The sequence below is a fragment of the Nannobrachium achirus genome (genome assembly GCF_963921795.1).
Source record: "Nannobrachium achirus genome assembly, chromosome: 2".
NCBI classification, from domain to species: domain Eukaryota; kingdom Metazoa; phylum Chordata; class Actinopteri; order Myctophiformes; family Myctophidae; genus Nannobrachium; species Nannobrachium achirus.
Genome location: NC_137811.1, coordinates 33,729,378 through 33,749,735, shown reverse-complemented (window position 1 = coordinate 33,749,735; position 20,358 = coordinate 33,729,378). Strand labels below are relative to the sequence as shown.

At 41.6% G+C, this 20,358-nt stretch overlaps 2 protein-coding genes across 2 annotated transcripts; one reads left to right on the top strand and one right to left on the bottom strand.

The window, feature by feature from the left end:
* The first annotated feature begins 218 nt into the window (after positions 1 to 218).
* On the top strand, positions 219 to 10,590 carry srsf10a (serine and arginine rich splicing factor 10a). The gene is made up of 6 exons (XM_080750909.1): positions 219 to 378; positions 3,672 to 3,785; positions 4,724 to 4,830; positions 4,960 to 5,131; positions 7,623 to 7,673; positions 9,241 to 10,590. The coding sequence occupies exons 1-6, from the start codon at positions 314 to 316 to the stop codon at positions 9,512 to 9,514; spliced, it is 783 nt and encodes a 260-aa protein (XP_080607035.1). The 5' UTR covers positions 219 to 313; the 3' UTR covers positions 9,515 to 10,590.
* Positions 10,591 to 10,780: 190 nt separating this feature from the next.
* Positions 10,781 to 15,949, bottom strand: pnrc2 (proline-rich nuclear receptor coactivator 2). Its single transcript, XM_080754542.1, has 3 exons — positions 15,761 to 15,949; positions 14,490 to 14,713; positions 10,781 to 13,753 (listed from the first exon to the last, which is right to left on the bottom strand). The coding sequence occupies exon 3, from the start codon at positions 13,724 to 13,726 to the stop codon at positions 13,247 to 13,249; it is 480 nt and encodes a 159-aa protein (XP_080610668.1). The 5' UTR covers positions 13,727 to 13,753; positions 14,490 to 14,713; positions 15,761 to 15,949; the 3' UTR covers positions 10,781 to 13,246.
* Positions 15,950 to 20,358: the final 4,409 nt, after the last annotated feature.

The window sequence follows — 20,358 nt, the reverse complement described above, 5'->3', positions numbered from 1 at the left end:
CCACACATGCGTGCGCGCGCACGCACACAATAGCGTCTACTACGCACACACACACACACACGCACGCACGCACGCACACACGCACACACACACACACACACACACACACACACACACACACACACACACTGGACTGGACATGCGCAATTGGACATTCTGTGCAGTCCCCCTTGCACGTAGGCGAAAGAGGCAGACACCAACCAACCAACCACGTAACGTCTGCCGCTGCAGCTCTAGGGCAAACAGCTTGCACATTTCATTGTCTAAAAATAACCCCGCTCGTAGAATCTTTCTCATTACATAACGTAAAAAAATGGCGAGGTACCTAAGACCTCCAAATACGTCTCTCTTCGTTAGGAACATCTCTGACGAATCCAGGTACGTTGTTTATTGTACGCTGCTGCTGCTTTGCTTGACGTGAGGGACCAAGATGGCTAACGTTAACGTTATTAGGAGGAGGAAATCTGAGTACAGTAACCTAACGGTTAACCTCCACAGTCCACTGCTCTGCTCCAGCTAGGCCAGCCTCCAGCCGTGTGCTGCGCTGCTGCTGCTGCTAGGGCTTCATAATGGTTGATGTTGTAGTTGGGATTTGTGCAGTCTAACACGAGCTAATCACACCAACGGTTGAGAGAACATCATGTGCGTTATTGTTGTATAGACAGACAGGCACACAAGCGAATACGAAGACACGGTCAATTTAATTGAACTAAAATACACGAAACGGCCGTTTGTTTTGAATGACGTAACAAGGCTCTTCTCTTCGACGCTGTCATCATGTCCATCGAACACTAGACAGTTGACGAATTCCAATCCGAAGGGTTCGCACTTTGAAGTGCGCATTTGAAGGGCTATGACGTCACTGGGCCGCGCCAAATAGCAATCTACAAGCTCACTGCGTTGCGAACTATGGTTGCGAAGCATTGTGAGCTTGTAGATCTGTGACCACTGACCAGTGACGTCATAGCCCTTCAAACGCGCACTTCAAAGTGCAAACCCTTCGGATTGGAATTCAGCTATTTCTCCACCAGCCAAAGGCATGGGGGAGAGTATGTTTTCGCCCCTGTCTGTCCGTGCGTCCGTCCGTCTGTTACCAGCTAATTGGCTAAAACTGGCTTCCAAAGTTTGCAGGATTGGTCCATTTTAAATAAAATGCCTGAATTTCCCTGAAATCATGAACACAGTGTGCGATTTTGGTGAAATTGTGCATGCACATTTCCAATAGGCCGAGGAATAAATGCCACTTTAAAAAAATCAGCTTCATGGTGGCGCTATAATGTCCGTATCAGAGTCTACGGTGGAGACCTATCCACCGCAAATTTGAGGTGGAAAGCTTTCCACCTCAAGTCAGAAAATAAGTGCAGGCCATCATAGTCACGGCCCACGGTGAAGTCCTTTACCCCGTCTAGACCGGTTCAGGTCGACCAATCAGTGAACGGGGTGTAGAGCCTGCCTGTCTGATAGTAAAAACAGAGAGATGTGTTGGGACTCACGGTGGAAAGATCTCCATCGTGAGGAATGATGTAACGTTGTAGTTTCATGACTCAAAAAGACTCGAAAAGACTAGCCTTCCACCACGGACCCGACTATGATACAGGCTTAACAGGCCAATTTGTGTTTTACCTATAACTCCACTGATCAATGTACAACTTTGTATATGCACTCCCTAGAGGCCAAGGAAAAACCTTTGCCCTGTATTTTTCATATCTGCCTTTTATAGCGCCACCAGGAGGCCGACTTATGTAAATCAAATTTGTTCCTATTATTTGTTGAGATTTTATCCAAAAATCATGCAAATCAGTACACAGTATCTCTATAGTCATGTGATCAAGACGGATCTGTCCGATATGGCTTCCAAAGTTTGCAGGATTGGTCCATTTTGATCAAAATGACTTAAATAATGAATGCAGATTGTGATTACTTGAGAAATTCTGCATGCACATTCCAACTAGGTCAAGGAACAAATGCCACTCTTTTCACATTGGCCTGTTATAGCACCACCAGCAGGTCGACTTTTGCCAAACAATTTATTTTGAACAAATTGCCTCATATCATCCATGCAGCGTCACATTGCCGTTAAAGGCCAAATAAGTCCCCTTTATTGCCATATATGGAGATCCCTGTGATGCCAGGGGAACCAAATGACCTTTATGCCCATATATGGAGATGCTTGATGTCATCGATATTAAGCCCATATCTGTGAATGCCAATATATAATCCTTGTCATGTCAGGGGAACCAAATCCCTTTTATTGCCATATATGGAGATCCCTGTGATGCCAAATCCCCAAGACATGGCGCGACCTCACCCGTCGCCACTGGTTTAATAAGTATCAATCAAACCAAAACATTAGTCCTACATAATACATTAATGTTCTGAACCATGACAATGCTTGGTTTTTAACTTTGGTTTCTTGTGGAATTGAAACTAATGTCATCTACCTAATATTAAACTTCATATTATTAGGCCTACTTAACCATAACGCTTCATCCATCCATCCATCTATCCATCCATCCATCTTCAACCGCTTATCCGGAATCGGGTCGTGGGGGTAACAGACTAGTTCCTACAGAGATTTCCTTATCCACTTCATCTGTGGGGATCCCCAGGCATTCCCACTTCCCAGGCCAGTGTAGAGATGTAATCCCTCCATCTAGTCTTTGGTCTAGCCATAAATTATAACGAACTTTTATTTTGTAGACATTTTCACTCTACGAGAGTTTTAACAACAAGAGGGCTTGGTCTGTTGGACCTCCCGTTTAAGCCCCTTACTGTACCAAACATGTACAAATTCAAAATATAAGACACACTTACCGTGTTGCCCCAAGTGTAATCTATCCGTCAGGAAGCTCTCTGGTAATGTGTCCATCCATATTTTTCAATAAAGAAACTCAAGCTTGTCTCGGAATCTCATTCATTGCTTTTCCTCATTTCCCCAAATGAGCAAATGCCACCAGAAGGGCGCAGCCGCAGTTGCGCTCATTAGAGTGAAAATGTCTACCAAATAAAAGTGTTCTACTATTGTTATCATTTATGGCTAGTCTTTGGTCTGCCTGGCCGGCTTTAATTAAAGAATGCAGGGCCATCAACACGTTTGTCCCTAAATAAACAGGCTTTTTGGGGGGACCGGGGGAGACAGGTATTTAGCCTAAAATAGTCCTGGATCAAGACTCGATTTTTACATTATTATATCTGCGATAAATACATTAAAATCTTCACTTCATGGATGGAAACTGCTCTACAAAAAAAAGTGACATTAGTTAATGAACATGCCGATTTTTTCGTACAAAAAAAACATTTAAGTTGAGTGTTTACTTTTTTAACTGCTGTGAAAATAGCACATTTACCGGTACTGGGTTACACAGTGTCTAGCTCTCAAAGCTGTAACACCTACAGTATTAGAGATGCACAGTGGATTGATGGAAACCCTCATCTACTTGTTTTTAATGAGAACATTTCTCAATGTGGACTTTGTGCAAATAAGATAAACTTTTGTTGTATTGGTCCCCTGGAGGACATTCAGGTGAGTATGATGAGCCACTGATCATAATGTATGATCATATAATAGATGCTGGAACTAGCTTGTGTGTGGCCTACACACACACACTGAGCTCTAGTGTAGTGCATCTGCTCGCCAGCAGAATAAATGTCCTTATTTCATGACACTTTAGGCCAGAGGATATACGCCGTGAGTTTGGTCGTTATGGGCCTATTGTAGATGTCTACATTCCACTTGACTTCTATACACGGCGACCAAGAGGATTCGCTTACATTCAATATCCTTTGTATTTTTCATGTTTCAGATGTTTCAGTCAGGGAAATGTTTTCCCTGACTGATTGCAAACGTTTCAAATAATAAACTTTTGGTTGCAGGGGATTAAGTACTCCGATGTGGAGTCAACATTATGTGTATTTTATTTCACAAATGTTTGTTTTTTTGTCTGGGATTTCATTTAAAGTGTTATTGATTTGTCACGTGCGTAGTATATTGTATGCAGGATTAAACATATTCCTAACTAATATTTCTTCTGTTGTTGCCTTAGAAATGGTAAAGATACAGTTCTGGAGACCCCACACCAAAGAAAGTTGAAAGGCCAAAGACAGAGTAGATTCAAGCCAAAGACACCCAGGCATCAAGCAATAGTGGAATTGGAAAATAAAGAAAAAGAAAAAAGATGAAGATGCAAAGTGGAGGAAAGAAAGCATCCAGGCTTCCATTTGTCTACCAAAGGGAGGAAAAGCAAAGAGTTTAATGGGCAAAGACAAGCAGGAAACCTCAAGTTCTTCTGCCAAAGCCAATAAAGAGCAAGCTGAAGGTCAAAGGTCAAGCATGTTAAAGGTAACAAGCCAAACGTTTTGTATCCTACCCAAACCACTTGATGGCTCACCATCTCAGTATCTGTCTTATGTGTCTCCAGTCCCAAATCACGTTTTGGCCTATTTGAATCAGTAATTGTAATTTGTAATTGTAGAAGTCCTAATAACTTATTCTTTTACTTCAAAATGATTTGTATACATTATAATCTTTTTTATTGAACACATCAGCACATCATGTATAGACCTTGTCAGAATGGAGCCACCAGCCTGTATAGTAGTAGTAGTAGCATTGTGCTTTTGTGTACTGTGTATGTATGTGAAGCCCTTTGTCCCTCCCCCTGCCAACCCCACCCCAAATAAGAATTACAAAAAAATCCCCAAGTGACAAGAAGCCTTAACAGTCCAGCACATTTGAAGATGTCCGGGATGCAGAAGATGCCCTTCACAACCTAGACCGCAAGTGGGTGTGCGGCCGCCAGATCGAGATCCAGTTTGCCCAGGGAGACCGCAAGAGTACGAACAGCTTTCATCCATGTTTCATGTCCCAGCAACATGGGGACTAGATTACAGAACACACTACTAGACTAGATCAAAACAGGGAAATGTCCCCATGTTGTCTTGACCTCAATGTGTCCATTGTAGCCCCTAACCAGATGAAGACAAAGGAGCGCCACTCCCCTCGCAGCTTCTCCCGATACGACGACGGTGATCGAGATGACCGCCGCCGCCGTTCTCGCAGCCGCAGCTACAACCGCCGCAGATCCCGCAGCCCCTCTTACGAACGCCGCCCCCGGAGGTCCGAGAGCCCCAGAGAGTGAGTAAATCCTTTAGCAAGTAAAACTCTCACTGTCGGTCTGTTGGTCACAATGGCCATATTCAGAGATGTTGTCGTTCTGTAATTTAGATAGCATGTTATGTAGACCAGGTGTCTTCAACAGGGGTCCAGGACCCCCCAGGGGGTCCTCAGGGTTACCACAGGGGAGCCGCCAAATCTTTTTGTGATAGGATCATGTTTTTTACATTAACCATTTGAACCCTAGCATCCCTATTCTGAGTGGAACATTAGCCAAAAGTCACACCCGTGTGAAGTGGAGCTGTGTGTGTGTGTGTGTGTGTGTGTGTGTGTGTGTGTGTGTGTGTAGATCATGTGTACCGATTTTTGTGACATTTGAAGAAAATATGTAGGAAAAGGAGCAAAAAGTGTGTTTTGGAGATAATTCAAGATGGCGGAAAATCTATCATGGCGCAAATGGGCGTGGCCTATATGGGGAGATGCGTCATGACCCAAGGAATCCAGGGAAAAATATTTTTAATTTTCCGACCTACGGTTCAAGAGTTACAGGCCAAAACGTAAAGTGGGATGTTATGGCGCCACCATGCGGCCAAATGACACAATTATTTTTTTATTTAATCCTTGAAATCATTATGAACCTCCTCTCCAAGTCTTGAAACTCTAGCCCCTATGGTTTGCGAGAGACAAATAATTGAATGTGAGTTTTTGCAATTCCCATTATAAGTCAATGGGGAAAATTAATTCACTAATAAATTAATATCAATTAAACTATAGAACCTTTCTCTTAGAAAAGTAATAGCCCACGATTCCCGAGTAAGCCGGTCGATTTGACATGTGGCGCGAGTGTGTGGTGGCAAAACTGTGGGACTAGTGGCGTGCCGAAGTTTAGGAAGTTCAGGCTACATACACACAGACAGACACACACACACACACACACACACACACAGACAGACCCACACAGCCACGTATAGGGAGCCTGTGCTTCACACAGCTCCAAAAATAGCAGATCTACAAGCTTGTAGATTGGCTAATTTTTGGCAAAGAGGTTTTTAGAGGGAAACGAAGAGCAGACTAAGTATTTGACGGTTCAAGTGGTTAAAAGTCTGAAATACATTTTTTTCCCAACATGATGACAGTGCTGTCAGACAAGTCTAAGCTGTCTAAGAAATCTATGTTATACAATATGTAGTTAGTTGGGGTCCCTGCTTCATCTCAGCTAAAACGTTGAAGACTCCTGATGTAGACTGATGCCAGGTCATTGTTGACCTGGCTGGCATCCTATAGTGTGTTATGTATAGCTTCAATGTACAGATAATAGATTTCTTTGGTTATTCTACTGTTAGACTGATGATGGGTTCTTGGTTAACCTACGATTCTAGATTACAATTTTTATGCATTTGACGTACCGGTATCACCTTGTGCTGTCACTCCCTGCTTATTGTACTGTAAATCACTCTGGATTAAAAGCATCTGCTGAAACCGGATCCACCAACATACAACACGTTGGTTGTTAAAGTAGGCCTATGGGAAATACATCGGGTGCACAGAACAAATTACTTACGCTCTAAGACTCCAATCAGATTTGTTCATTAAAAGATGGATCCCGAATTCTAATACAGTAAACCACTCTAGTCCCCCCACATCTGAATAACAGACACAGGCATTGACACTAAGGCTTGCCCACCTGCCACCGGCAGGTAAATAACATTTTCAGGCAGGTGGAGTTTACTATCAGGTTGCCCGACCAGGCAAGTGCTTGTTTGAGCGGGGACGCAACCGTCTATAAACACGAGATATCTGTCTAAACACCTGAACGTGGCCAGAGTGCTCTGTCTTCTGGTCTGTGGATGCTGTTTATCTATAATGTGCTGTTTACACTGTTGCTACTCTTAAAAATATAAAATAGGTGTGAACCCATAGTCATATTCAATCATAGATATATAGGTATTTGGATAAAAAAATTAGGTATGACATTTATCATCGCATATCCCCGGGAAGTAAAACAAATTAAGTGTTACATTGAACGGTAATTCAAATTTTACCAATCATTTCATAATGGACGATTCAATTTACTTTTCGGGCAATGGGCATGACCTTTGGGCAAGTAGAACATGACCTGTACGTGCCCAACAGGCAAGTACTTCTGAGACCTTAGTGTCAACCCCTGAGACATATATTAACTTTTTATCCTTCCCCAGGCCTTCAGGTACCTTCCCACCTAGATTATTTCCCCTGTCATATATGCACATAATATCCACTGTTCTACTGTACTGTTGATTGATACCCTTTCTGGCTCAGTGCTTTATACAATGTTTGCTTTGCTTTTTCTACTTTGTCCCAAGTATATTTTTTGGTAAACAGCTGAAAATGTTGTATAAGAAGAAAAAAGAGAAAAAACTGTTGTAAAAATATGGCTTGATGTTTTTGTACAAGTTGCCTAAACTGAAATAAAAACATAGAAGAAAAAAATGTATCTGCTAAATGCCTAAATTGTCCATGTTTTTTTCTGCAGCTCTCGATCCTATGGACGGCACAGACGGAGCAGAAGCCACGATAATGACAGGTGGGCAAATAAGATCATTTCTTTTAAAGGCACTATATTGCTCTTTAAAAACATTTCACAAATGTAAAAAAAAAAGAAGAAGAAAAAAAAAAAGAAATTAACCTACTGTAGAAACAGTTCGATTTTAAAACTATCACTATTTATACCAATACCATCAGAGTCCTAGGCCCCCGGTTTGTGTCCTGTTCCCGGTCTTATGTGTTGACTTGTCCCTGAGCAAGACACTTGCTCCCCGGCTCCCACTGCTCCTAATTGGGTTGGTAAATGCAAATTTCATGTATGTACAGTGCAAGTGTAAAGTGACCAAAACATTTATTACAAACACAATTTACACAGCCGGATGGCTATTAATTAATGGGGAGACAGTACACACTTAAGCTGGTTGCACACGGCACTGTGTGTTTCTGTTTTCATTGCGTTTTGGAAATCCGAAATCCGGAGGCCAGGGAGAGAGAGAGAGAGAAAAGAGAGTTAGCAAGGGACTCAGTAGCAACAGTTGCGAAAATCGAAAAAAATCAACCCTGGTCCGAAAATAAATACGAAACGGGCGGCAGTGTGCAAACGTGATTGACATAAGGTGAGGTTGATTTTTTTAATTTACGTGTTCCGAAATTACAGAATCAAGAATCCGCTTAATTGTCACATCACAGGTTTAGAGGTATAAAGAAGTGGGTGAAATTTGTTTTTGTGCAAGCTCCATCATTTGTCGTTTTAAGGGAGAGCAAGGTGAGAAAGAAAGAAAGACAGAGAAACGTGTTGAAGATGGGCACAAAAAATGGGAAAGATATACATAGATACGCTTTATCCAGCTAGTACAGTATGTAGATGAGGTTAGACGTAAGGTGCATAAGTTTTATAGCACAATTTGAATGTCTTGAACGCACTCTCTTGAACCTACAATGTGTGACTACACTGATTACTACACTTTTCACTGTAGTCAGTGAATATCTTCATGTATTGTGTTATAGCACTAAGACAATGCACTATATAGTTATCTTTGTTTTTTTTTCTTTCTTTTTACCCATCAGTCAACTAATAATAACCTTTTATTTTTAACATTTTACTTAACACACTCGGAAACGTTTACATGGTTTATCACTTAACCGATGATTTGATTACTAAAATGTTATCAAATTAATGTTGATTGTTTATTCCATCAATCGTTTCACCGTTAAAATGTAGTGAATGTTACATAAAATGTCCTTGATGATTATCTTTGAAAAGAATGGGACCCCTCTCAAAATCTCTGTTCTACGTTATAAAGTAACTGATGCTAATAATCTGTACTTCTCATAATTAATATCCATTCATTCGGATTCATTTGCGCACCAGCAGGGACATCTACTGTAAATGTACTTCATGCTTGCACACAGAAACACATAATAATTCAGACCCATAATGAATGTTATTACCTTGGTAATAACATTCACCTTGTTATTGCCTTGCTGCATTGACCTATTTATGACACATTAATATATTCCCTATGAAAAAGGTAAATTCTAAACATTTTGCCATACGCCAGTGTGATCCTAAATACACTGTGGCTCCACGTTGTTTTTCCTGTCAGGTACAGAGGCCCTCCCCGTGACCACAACAGGACGCACCACGGCCCAGGATCCCGTAGTCGCTCAGCCTCTCACTCCCCATCCCCTGCCAGATCTAGACCCAAAGGCAGGAAGAGCCCGTCGCGGTCCCCGAGCCCAGCTGAAGACTTTCATCCTGCATCCAGCTCCCAGAAGCAGTCCATGGGACGCTCACCATCACGCTCCTACTCCAGGTCTCCGTCCCGGTCTCGATCTCGCTCACGGTCGTGGGCTGGCCGCAAATCTGGCGGCCATTGAACTCACACTTCCAAAGTTCTCCGCTGTTCTCTATCTAAAAGATGTTTTGTGTTTAAAGATTTTGAATATGGTTTCTAGAGTTCAAAATAATGTTCATGCCCACCATTGTTAATTGCTAGCTTATATCACTAAGATATTGGTTGAACAAGCTGCACGGCACAAGAGAAAAAGTCCTGGAGTTTCCTTTAATGTTGTGTAGTTAATTATATGTTGGGTATAATGCAAGCTCCTGGAAGTGTTCTTGATAGGTTGTTATATCTGGTGTCTTGACTTGGGTACTGTGGATTTCAGTTCATGTTATAGTTTCAAAGATGGTTCAGTTTAACTTTGCCATTTGAATTCCTATTTTTGTAGGTTGAGTTACCTTTAATCTATTAATACTGCATTTTTATTCAATATTATACATTATAGCAGTATTTAACTTTTCTGTTTGTTTTGGTTATTTCTCCAATGGAAAAAATAGGAAAATGTAATATAATCCAATTCATTTTGAGCCCCAAGATTCCACATTTATGTTACCATGTTATTTACTGTATTTTATTACAGTCCATTCAGTCGGATCTCAGATTTAACTTAACATTGTTTACTAAGTTTTGCAATTAGTAAGGAACGGATTTCATTGTATGGAATGTAGCCTAATTCTTTGTTACAGAAATCTGTAAGCAGTATTCTTTTTATTGCCCTATTTTTGTATTTTGTTACATGTAGTCCATATAATATTCAGAACCTGCTGCTTTATTTCCGTGTGTAAACTGTGTATGTATACTAAATTGACTCCCAAGTGTTCCTTAGCACTCTTATCTGTATTTTAGTGGTGTTATTCCATTGAAGCTTTTTGTTCTCTTCAATAAATGGTTGCATTTTTTTTTGCTAAGAACAGAAAACATTACCATCTCAAGCTGCATAGTATGGCTCGTTGACATAAAAGTTCACTGAGGCTGCAGAGCGCAGCACCTAAAGTAAAGATCTGGGTACCCAGAGTATTCAATTGAATTGTGTGTTAAAGTACTGGAGAACCGCTGCTCTGAAACACTTTTCATCAGTGATGAATCATGCTGTGTAAGTTAAGATGAGTATGTAAGGGTCATTTAATTTAGCCAGAATTTTGGGAATTAAACAGACTGATTAAACTTAAGAAATACATTTCCAACAGCAATGTACTTTTTGTGGTGTGGTTGCACTTACCGGTATGTGAATCTATATGTGCTTTCACTTATGAGCATCAAGAACATGGTAATACAGACAGCCAGACACAAAGGTGGGGGGAAAGGGGTGGGGTTTAATTTTTTTTTTAAACTTAATTTTGTCTTTACCAATTTAAAAAGCATACCATTTTAAACGGTTTTTGAACATCTAATTAGTACCAATTCTGCGAACAGGGAATCATTTTTTTTCATATTCATCTTCGGTGACATTTAACAAGTGGGACAAATTAACAGCCAATTTGGTTACAAGTTTAGAATGAGGAGACTTTTGCATGCATGATCATTTACAAAACAATAGAAAAGAGCAAAGTTATTTTTTTTTTTTACATAAAATAGTTGGAAAACAGTTTATAAAAAATAAATGGACCAAATTCAGTTGTCAGTTGGCGGAAGAACAACTGAGAACTGAAGGTGGGTATCAGGTGGCTATGTGTGTTTGGTCAGTAAGAGCTATACCCAATGAAGAAAAGAAAACTCAAAATGAGTCTGATAAGTTCTTTTTCTGAGTGAGATTCAACATAGGCACAATCAGGCTTTGTTAAACTAGTCAAGTGGTTGATCATAAAAGAAAAAAGAAAAAAAAAAGCAAGCTTACACACTGTAAGCACAATAAAAATACATCCAAACAATTCATACATACAGAAGCCTCCTCCAAGGTCCAATTAAAGATTTGGTTTTTTTGTATTTTTTTCTAAAAAATGTGCACTGACAGCATCTTTTCACCCTACACTGTTCATAATACAAAATAATAAAAACATTATGTGCAAGATCACTGGCAAGATTACACAGTGCAGGGGTATTGACAAATGCTATATGCAGATATTTCTTTTCTTTAACAAAAATATTCTTCAGCATTTGAAGTTAAGACATGTCCATAGCATGTCGAGTACATTCAGTGTTATTACTAAAAATACTTTGTCAAGCAGGCCTTCAAATTGTCCTGCAAAATGTACATATGCTACAAGTATTTTAATACATTTCATTATATACATGGCTCTTTTAACATATTTTCAAGCTCTCATACTTTGTTTTGTCATTTCCAAGCTGGCAATTACAGCTCCCATTCTGCAAAGGGAAAAAAAATTAAAGACAGCCTCAATAGAGGTTTGGTAAAATAAAAATAAAGACACTATAGATAGTCGATAACGCACCCACCGTTAAGAGCGAAAAACAGCTTTTCAGCCTGTAACTCAAGACAAGTGCAAGAGAATAAAGGGGTGCAGGAGGCAGTGAGTGTCTGGAGATTGTTGGGATGGCCTACCCTTGAGACCCATGTATAAATGTAAACACACCCGCACTGGCCTTGCGCCTTACATTGTTGAGACCCTTGGGCCACATCATACACATCACCCAGCCCTGGATTCCCCACTGGAAAGAAGGCCTCACAGCAAACAGGACCACGACATTAGCTAAAGGTAGTGAAATTGCTGCATCCACCACCTGTTGGGTCTGGTCCTCTTCCGCATTGTTTGCCATGTGGCGTTTCCACTGAGGGGGCTAACAGCACTGATTTGAAATTGGGATGTGACCCCAGGGACTTCCATCCAAATCGCCATTTGTCCAACGTGGTCGATATGGCACTAGTGACCACGTCGGTCAGGCAAAGAGGAGGTGGCAAAAACACAGCTAAAGACATTGCTTTGGTTAAGTGCGACAGACTCATACACCTTTCGACTACAACACAAATGGACTTTAACACAAGAAACGCTATGATAGAGAGCTGCGGGCCTTAGGCAAGCTCAACTCCCATAGTGCAGTGCGCACAGCGCTATAAAAAAGGTACAGGAGTTGAGAGTCCAAGGTCCGTGTGCCATGGTCTCATATTACCCTTCAGTTTTTTTGAGGTTATGCTTGTGACCTGTATTCGCAACAGCTGATTCCTCTCCAGAAATATATCTCTGGTTTCCCTGCAGAATTGCAGGCGAGTGGCTTTTACATCCCAGGTAAAAGTAATAATAATATATTGGGCCCCAAATAAAAAAGAACAAAAATAAAATGCTACAAAGGTGAATGTGCTTTAGCACCAGATGCTTTAGAGGTGAGGTCCAAAAAGGATTAGCATAACCTAATGTCAATAAAAAAGCATATCTGTCCACAGAAATGGACCGTAAAAGAGATTGAACTCTACTGCTTACTACAATACTTTGCCATATTTGATATTTGGGAAGAAAAGCTCACTCGGCCTGCTATAACAGCCAACATAAAAACAGCAAAACAAAATAACAGAGCACAAAAGTACAAAGGATATCCAGTTCGTCGTCAGTTACAGAAACTGTCTCGACTGAGAGCATCTTCCCCACCAGCAAGGCTACAGTTCTGAAATATTCTGAAACTATCAATTTAAAAAAATGGTCATGGACTAAACATTTGCAGTAGAACACTGCAAATGCCACCCAAGAGAACAAGCTAAAAATGTACTAAAATGAGTACAGCACTGGGGCGTTCCTGGTGGGACTAAATACTCTCAGAGGAGCCGTAGTTCATGCATTGGCTTCTTTTTCATAAAGGTCAAGTTCGGGGGTCCGTCTCAGGCCTGCACTTTGAGCAGGCTCTTCAGCTGGAAGGTCATCATCTCCCTGTTGTCGCAGGAGCCCAGGGCGAAGGGCACCCAGTGGCTAGGGGGCTTGGGCAGCACGCTGGGCGACGGTGGCTCGCTGAACTTTGCACCGGCATAGCTTGGGCAGTCCTGCGCGGCCAAGAGGTTGTTGAGGTGGGAAACCGCGCCCTCCCAATTCTGGTCATAGTTGGTAGAAAAACGGACAGATGCGTTCTTCTTCTCAGCGGCCGCGGCCTGCCGGGCCTCTGGAGACCAGGGGTAGGCGTTGCCCTTGTCGCTCCTGCGGTGGTGGTGGATGTGAAGGCCCCCCGCTGCTCCTGTGGATGCTGCTGTTAATGCATTGTTTTGATCGCGACCTCGTTGCTTGACCCGGCCCAGCTGGTGGTTCTTCTTGGGCAATGGGCGCTCAGGGTGGGACACTGGAATGTTGTACCTCTCTCCACCTCCCATGCTGCTATTCCACTCACTAAGTGTCACCTGGAACAACACAAGAGAATAACCGTCACTGTCTCTGAAGCGCACAAAAGTCTGTAAGCACTGCACATACAGTATAGCAAACAGAGCTGCTACCTTTCAACGCATTATAAATCTGGGGCTATTTTTTTTGTATAATATTCAAATCGTATTGATTTGTTCCAAAGCGACTGCAAAGATTGCTGCTATTTGTTTCAAAAAGCTTTAGACCCTGTATATACGCATACGGTATAACATGTTTATAATGACAAAATGTGACATAGCTCTGTTTACACAATGCTGTACCTCCTCCAACTGTATATACATCCCCCATTTTCAACTGTTATTGACACTTGCCTTGGCAATGTAAACATATGTTTTCTCATGCCAATAAAGCTCCTTTGAATTGAACCGAATTGGTATGCAGCACGGCACACATCAATCGTTGTCCCTATTCTATTTGCAGTCATGCACATAGTATATCAAATACAAAGTTGTACAATAATATGCAATATTTAACCTATACTATATCTAGAGTATAATGGTTAAAAACATATAGCAAACAACAATGCATTCTAGTAGCGGGTCACACATGATAAACCTTAACTTGGTGGGCATAACAACAACAACAACTGCAAAGGCTTAGTTATGTGGCCTACGTGCAGACTGTGCAGAGTCAGACAGTGTGGTCGCAGCCGCCCCTCCCCCACCCAGCCAACCAAGAGCAAAACAGCTTCCAGCCAGCCAGCCCAGCACCCACCTCTTTGTTGTTGGAAAGTTGACTGAGCAGCAGCTTAATCTCTCCCCTCCAGCAGATCTCCAGGTCCTCGAAGTAGTCTCCTTCTGTCTACTTCTCGCTGCACGTGTATTGTGTCCAGCAAGTTGTGAAGTGTACATGTGCCAGTGAGCGATGTTTTCCCGTGAAGCCGAGCTGAACATTAATTCGGCTCGACGCACGATGCTCTAAAGAAGCCGATGGCCTACCTGCAGGGGTTGGAAAATAATAACAATGGGTTAGAATTTAGAAGCAGTGGCTCCCAAAACTTTTCAGGTCGAGACCCAAAAATGAAATTATATTTGCCCGGGCCGGGACCCAAACTAGTGAAAATAGCTAGCACTACTTTCTTAAACAATTCGTTGGCTAATCTATGGAATTTCTTTATTGTATTTATCAATGAAATTAGTTAGAAAATCAATGCATGATGTTTTTATATTGATGAAAATGTATTTTTTTAATAATTAAAACATAATATAGGGAACCAGAAATTAAGGGACCCATAAAATGGGTCCCGACCCAGTGTTTGGGAAACGATGGTTTAGCTGAAGCTGACTGTAAAATGTAAAGGTTGGTACAGTGGGGGTTGTGTTAGTGTATCTGCAGATTTTGCTCATTCGGTTAATAAAAGAAAGAAGAACAAAATAAAAAGAAGATACACTGTTTTTATCATTTTAAATCGTTATACATACAACATAATAACACAATCGTGTCGTTCAGTCGTTATAAAGACTGAAAAGAATAAGGAAATAATAACATAGACGAACAAAGACGCAGCAGCAGCGGTCAAACGACGAATTAACAAGTGCGTCATCGCACACAAAGTGCGAAACACAACATGCCAGGTCTGGCTGTTGTGTAACCACATTATAACAACCATCATTTAGTATCGAATAAAACCATAGAACATAATCATTTTGTCGTCGAAGATAGATAATAACACGATAATAAACGTCACATAAAGAGACTAATCCCACTGTCTGTGAGCCTGCCCTCGGCTGGCTTTGTCCCGTGGAGAAAAACAACAGACGTCATAATAACCGAGGTATTCACTAGTTGTGACACTAGCTAAAAAACATACATTTAGTTGGGGGATTTATTTTAAATCACAATTTAAAACACAACTCAATGAATGAGTAGGTGACTGGTTTACAATAGTGGGCTCATATTACTGTCTGTCTGGCACCAAAACAAAGAAAGAACAGTGACAATATGGCGACGGACGGAGGGCTCCAAATAAAAAAAAAGAAACTTACCGACTTCTTCTTCAGGCTTTGGTTGGTGAAAAAGCCTCTTTATGGTTCGTCACAAAATGATCAAATGATTCAACCTCAGAAATCTCAACGGCGGAATGGTGTTTAATGTATAGCAGCAACGCTATATTTCCTGCCGAGAAACCTGGGATTTCGTACGGCGTTAACAGTGGTTGTAACGTCAAATCTCCTTCCGACTCCAAATGCGAACAAAATGGAGCCTACAGTACGGCTATGTAGCCGAGACCTGACCAATCACGCTTCGGCTCGGAGCGCAGCGACCAATCCGCGAGCTTCTCGTCGGACGCCGTCCATGCCTGTTGCCAGACGGATGACGTCAATGGCCTCAGCTCAGCCCTGTTCACACTTCGCCACCGACGGTGTCGCGCGGAAAATAAACAACAGACCTGTAAAGCAGTGGTTCTCAAACGTTATGCGAATATAAGGACCCTCAAATTGACACTTATAAGCCCGCGGACCCCCATTTGAAAATATATGCCAGGGACCGGACCCCCATAATGCTCTAGCAGTGATTCAGAAACATTTTAATTAAGGACCCCCAGTTTGACATGCATTACAGACCCCCATTTAATGGCATTTCTATCTCTGGGGCCCAAATTCATATTGTAAAATCAATGTTAATTTAACTCAGAGAGTGTAGCCTATATAAATGGAACCAAATGAACCTTATGCCTATACACTCTCAGAGTTATAGCATAAGGGTCCATTTGGTTCCTAACTATCTAGGTCTATTTAGCTGGGGACCCCCTGGAACTCCCTCAAGGACCCCTGGGGGGTCCCCAGAGACCACTTTGATAACCAATAATAGCTCTCAACGGATATTGTCGTAGATGCTGTGTTGTATCGTCTGTTATTGTCGCGCGGCACCGTCGGACGGCGAAAGGCTTTCTCTTCCTTTTTGTTGGGGGTATTTCCCATTTCCTGAGAGAAGTGAGAAAATAACATAAAAACCCCCGCACCGCAACCCCCCATCGCCGGAAACGTTTACATTCGTTTCGAATCTACCCAACCATGCACTGTGTCCTTATAAAACATGTTATGGACTGCCAATAATAGGCACAGCAGCGTTATGTAACCCATACAGTCAGAAGTGTTTGAACTGATTAGATTACATTTGACACATAGGTCTATATGTTTCACTCAACTCTTAGTTCACCCCCAAAATGACTTATTTCCAATTACACACCTGCATGGAGACTTGAATTCATGGATATTTTTTTGTTTTGTTTGTTTTTGTCAATAATTTGATGACCATGCAGCTCTGTGGTTGCAGGAGATTTTGTGTCTCCTACCAGATACATGAGGGTCATTATTATTCTCAAATGAATGGCTTAGTAATACGGAGCACTATGCGATATAAACAAAACAATATCCATGAATTCAGTGAGGTGTGTATAGGCCTAATTGATAGGAAATAACTCAAACTCAAACTTAAGCTGGTTGCACACTGCTGCGTTTTTCGTTGCGAAATGCGTTTTTCAGGGCAAGGAGAGAGAGAGAGATAGAGAGAGCAAGGGACAGAGTGGTGCGCGAAATGGGCGGCAGTGTGCAAACGTGACTGACATAACGTGAGTTTGATTTTTTTATTCACGAGCTCCGAAATTCACTCCGATATTCGGCCCGAAAAACGCAGCAGTGTGCAACCACCTTAAAGGCTCATTTCCACCGGCAGCGATAACGATGACGATAACGATTTAAAAAAGTGGGTTTTCAATTGAAGTGGATCGGCAGCATCCACCCAACACCGATAAAGACAACGATAGCCGACAACTACATCGTTAGGATCAACAACGATGTGGTTAAGATCACAGTGATATGGAACTGGGTCTCTGACAAACAGCTCGCGATGCGCACTGAGCGAGCGGCTGTTGTTAATTGACGCCTCTTCACATTGATGTCCGATAACTTTATCGGACATAAATGTGAAGGCATAATTATCGCTGTGATATTTTATGGCTATCGTCATCGTTATCGCTGCCGGTGGGAATGAGCCTTTAGGCCTACTCCTTTAAGGAGAAAGGAAAGGGACTAGCTGCGAGCAACAGTACAGTGCACATAGCTCTGTTTACACAATGCTGTATCCCTCCAACTGTAGGCTATATTTATGTTCCCCATTTTCTACTGCTTATATTATATTTTGACACTTGCTTTGGCAATGTAAACGTATGTTTTCTCATTCCAAAAAAGCTCCTTTGAATTGAAATTGCATATTTGACTGGAACTGCTGCTGCAGCAACATGCAGTGCTTGTTGTTGTTTTTATTTTGTTCTTCTCTCATTGGTCAATACCAGTGAGTTTCTCATGGTAATCCAGGCAGCCCCCCCACCCCCTCGCCCCCCCCCCCCCCCCCCCATGACTTGGTTTGACTGTATAACAATAAAACAGTGGGCATTGTTTGGACAGTAATGTGTGAAGAGGCACATCATTCATTGATCTTCCATCCTTTTGTCTTGCAAATTGTTGTGTCTGTATATCCTGTTTGTTGATCATTGTTTCTCTAGACAGAGGGGATTTTACTATCTATAATCTGAGAGTTCATTCTGTGCAAAGTCACCATGTTCCTCCTGAATCCTATCAAGGTCACGTTGGTCGGGAAATGAACATTGATCGCAGACTGTTTATTTGGGACACGTTGTCATTGGCAAAAAGTGGGCCAAATAGTTATTGTGTGTGTTGTGGCTTGATATTGAAAACATCTAAATGCAGTAAATGAACAGGGATCAGCCCCTAGAATAATTCTTCACCAGTCTGTCTAGCCAAAATTACAGCATGTTATATATTTTTTAATGTTTTTATGATATTTATTCTTTCTTCGTAAACTACATGGCCTTGGTCAAATTTGGCACCTGCGTAATCATGTTATATCACTTTTAAACAACATGTCCTTGTCCTAACTAAACAACATGATTAATGAATCGCTGATGCAAATGTGTTGCATTCTTTCTGTTATGACTACCTGTCTTTTGTGTGCCATTTGTATTGAGTAATTTCCTTGTGCCTGGTAGCTCTGTGTGGACTGTCTGGTTTGGTGCAGGTATCAGCTGTACTCATTATCTATCATCATTCAACTTTTATGGCAGTGAAAGTAGACCACTGGTTCTCAACGTGGGGTCTGGGGACCCCAGGGGCCCTTGAGGGGGTTCCAGCGGGTAGCTAGCTAAATTATTGAGCAAAATTATTGTTTTACCTGTAAAGTTTCTGCCCTGTTTTTTTGCACCATGCACATACAATAATGCTGCTATGTGGATCTACCGATGTCTTACTTTTGCACATTATGCTTAACCTCATGCATAGTGTATATTGTAGGCTACATGTGCGTAGGTATGTATATATATGTCGATTTAAAGCTGCCTTAATGGAAAACAACAAAAATTATGGAGAGATGTGTGACTGTTTTAGTGAAAATATGATAATCTATTCTACGGTATTGTACTCAGTGCTCTTTTGTCTAGCAATAAAAGCAGGAGTTTAAATGATAACAAGCAACATGTTTTTAAACTCATCTGAAAAGTCTAGAGAGAGTATCTAAATAGGCCACAGAGTATACCGGTACAAGGGCCCATGGAGTTTATTTTAGCTTCTGTTCCTTATAAGGAATAGGAATAGATATCCAGACTATAGACTACTTCTGTGTAATTCACTGACATTTTGTCAAAGTCTAAAGACTAGACTTACAGGAAGAAACTGGTTTGAAATCTGAACATCCAAGTCCAGAGCCCACATAATAGCTCTCACCTCCTTGTAACCCATACATGTGTTGTGCAACATTTTCCATGTCAGAAAGAGACATAGTCCATGAAAGGGCACACCCACCCCTTAAGCACAGTATTAGGAAGGCTGTGTCTTGTCCAGTCAATAAAGAGCTATGTATGGAAAGTAGGTCACTGAGAGGCTACTGCAAGTCACATACAGGTCATAAAGTCTTCGGTTGTTGTTGTTGGTGGAGGTGCCAGGTGGTTCACTTGCCAAATTTGGCTGCACACAAACAATGCGAAGCTGGCCACCCACTCCAGTAACAATAATGTCCCTCTTTATTTTCTCTCTCTCTCTCTCTAATGTATGTACCTGTACAATTAAAGGTAATTAATTAATGTGTAAACAGAGCTGTGTTACATTGCAACTTAGGAAAATAAGCTTACAAAACCATAATAATTGTGTATTTGCTGTCTGAAATGTTATATATAAACGTAGGTATAAGGCTAGCTTGGGGGAAACCTTTAAACAAATGGCAGCAATATTTCTCTCTCTCTCTCTCTCTCTCTCTCTCTCTCTCTCTCTCTCTCACGCACGCACAGATTGCACGCGCACGCACACGCACACACACACACACACACACACACACACACACACACACACACGTAAACAAACCAATTCTAGGCCTTTTTTGGGTGCGTTAATGTGGAGGGTAAACAGTCTAGGTTTCACATTATGACACTGAATGGTGGTTGGTTGAAGTGTACTGAAACATCCACACACAGGTCATGTGGACACTGAGCAGCCAACCCTTGTAAACGAGCAGCTTGAAAAGCAGCAGACAGCCATGACATTTTCAGGCAAGGCAAGCTTACGACCCTAATAGC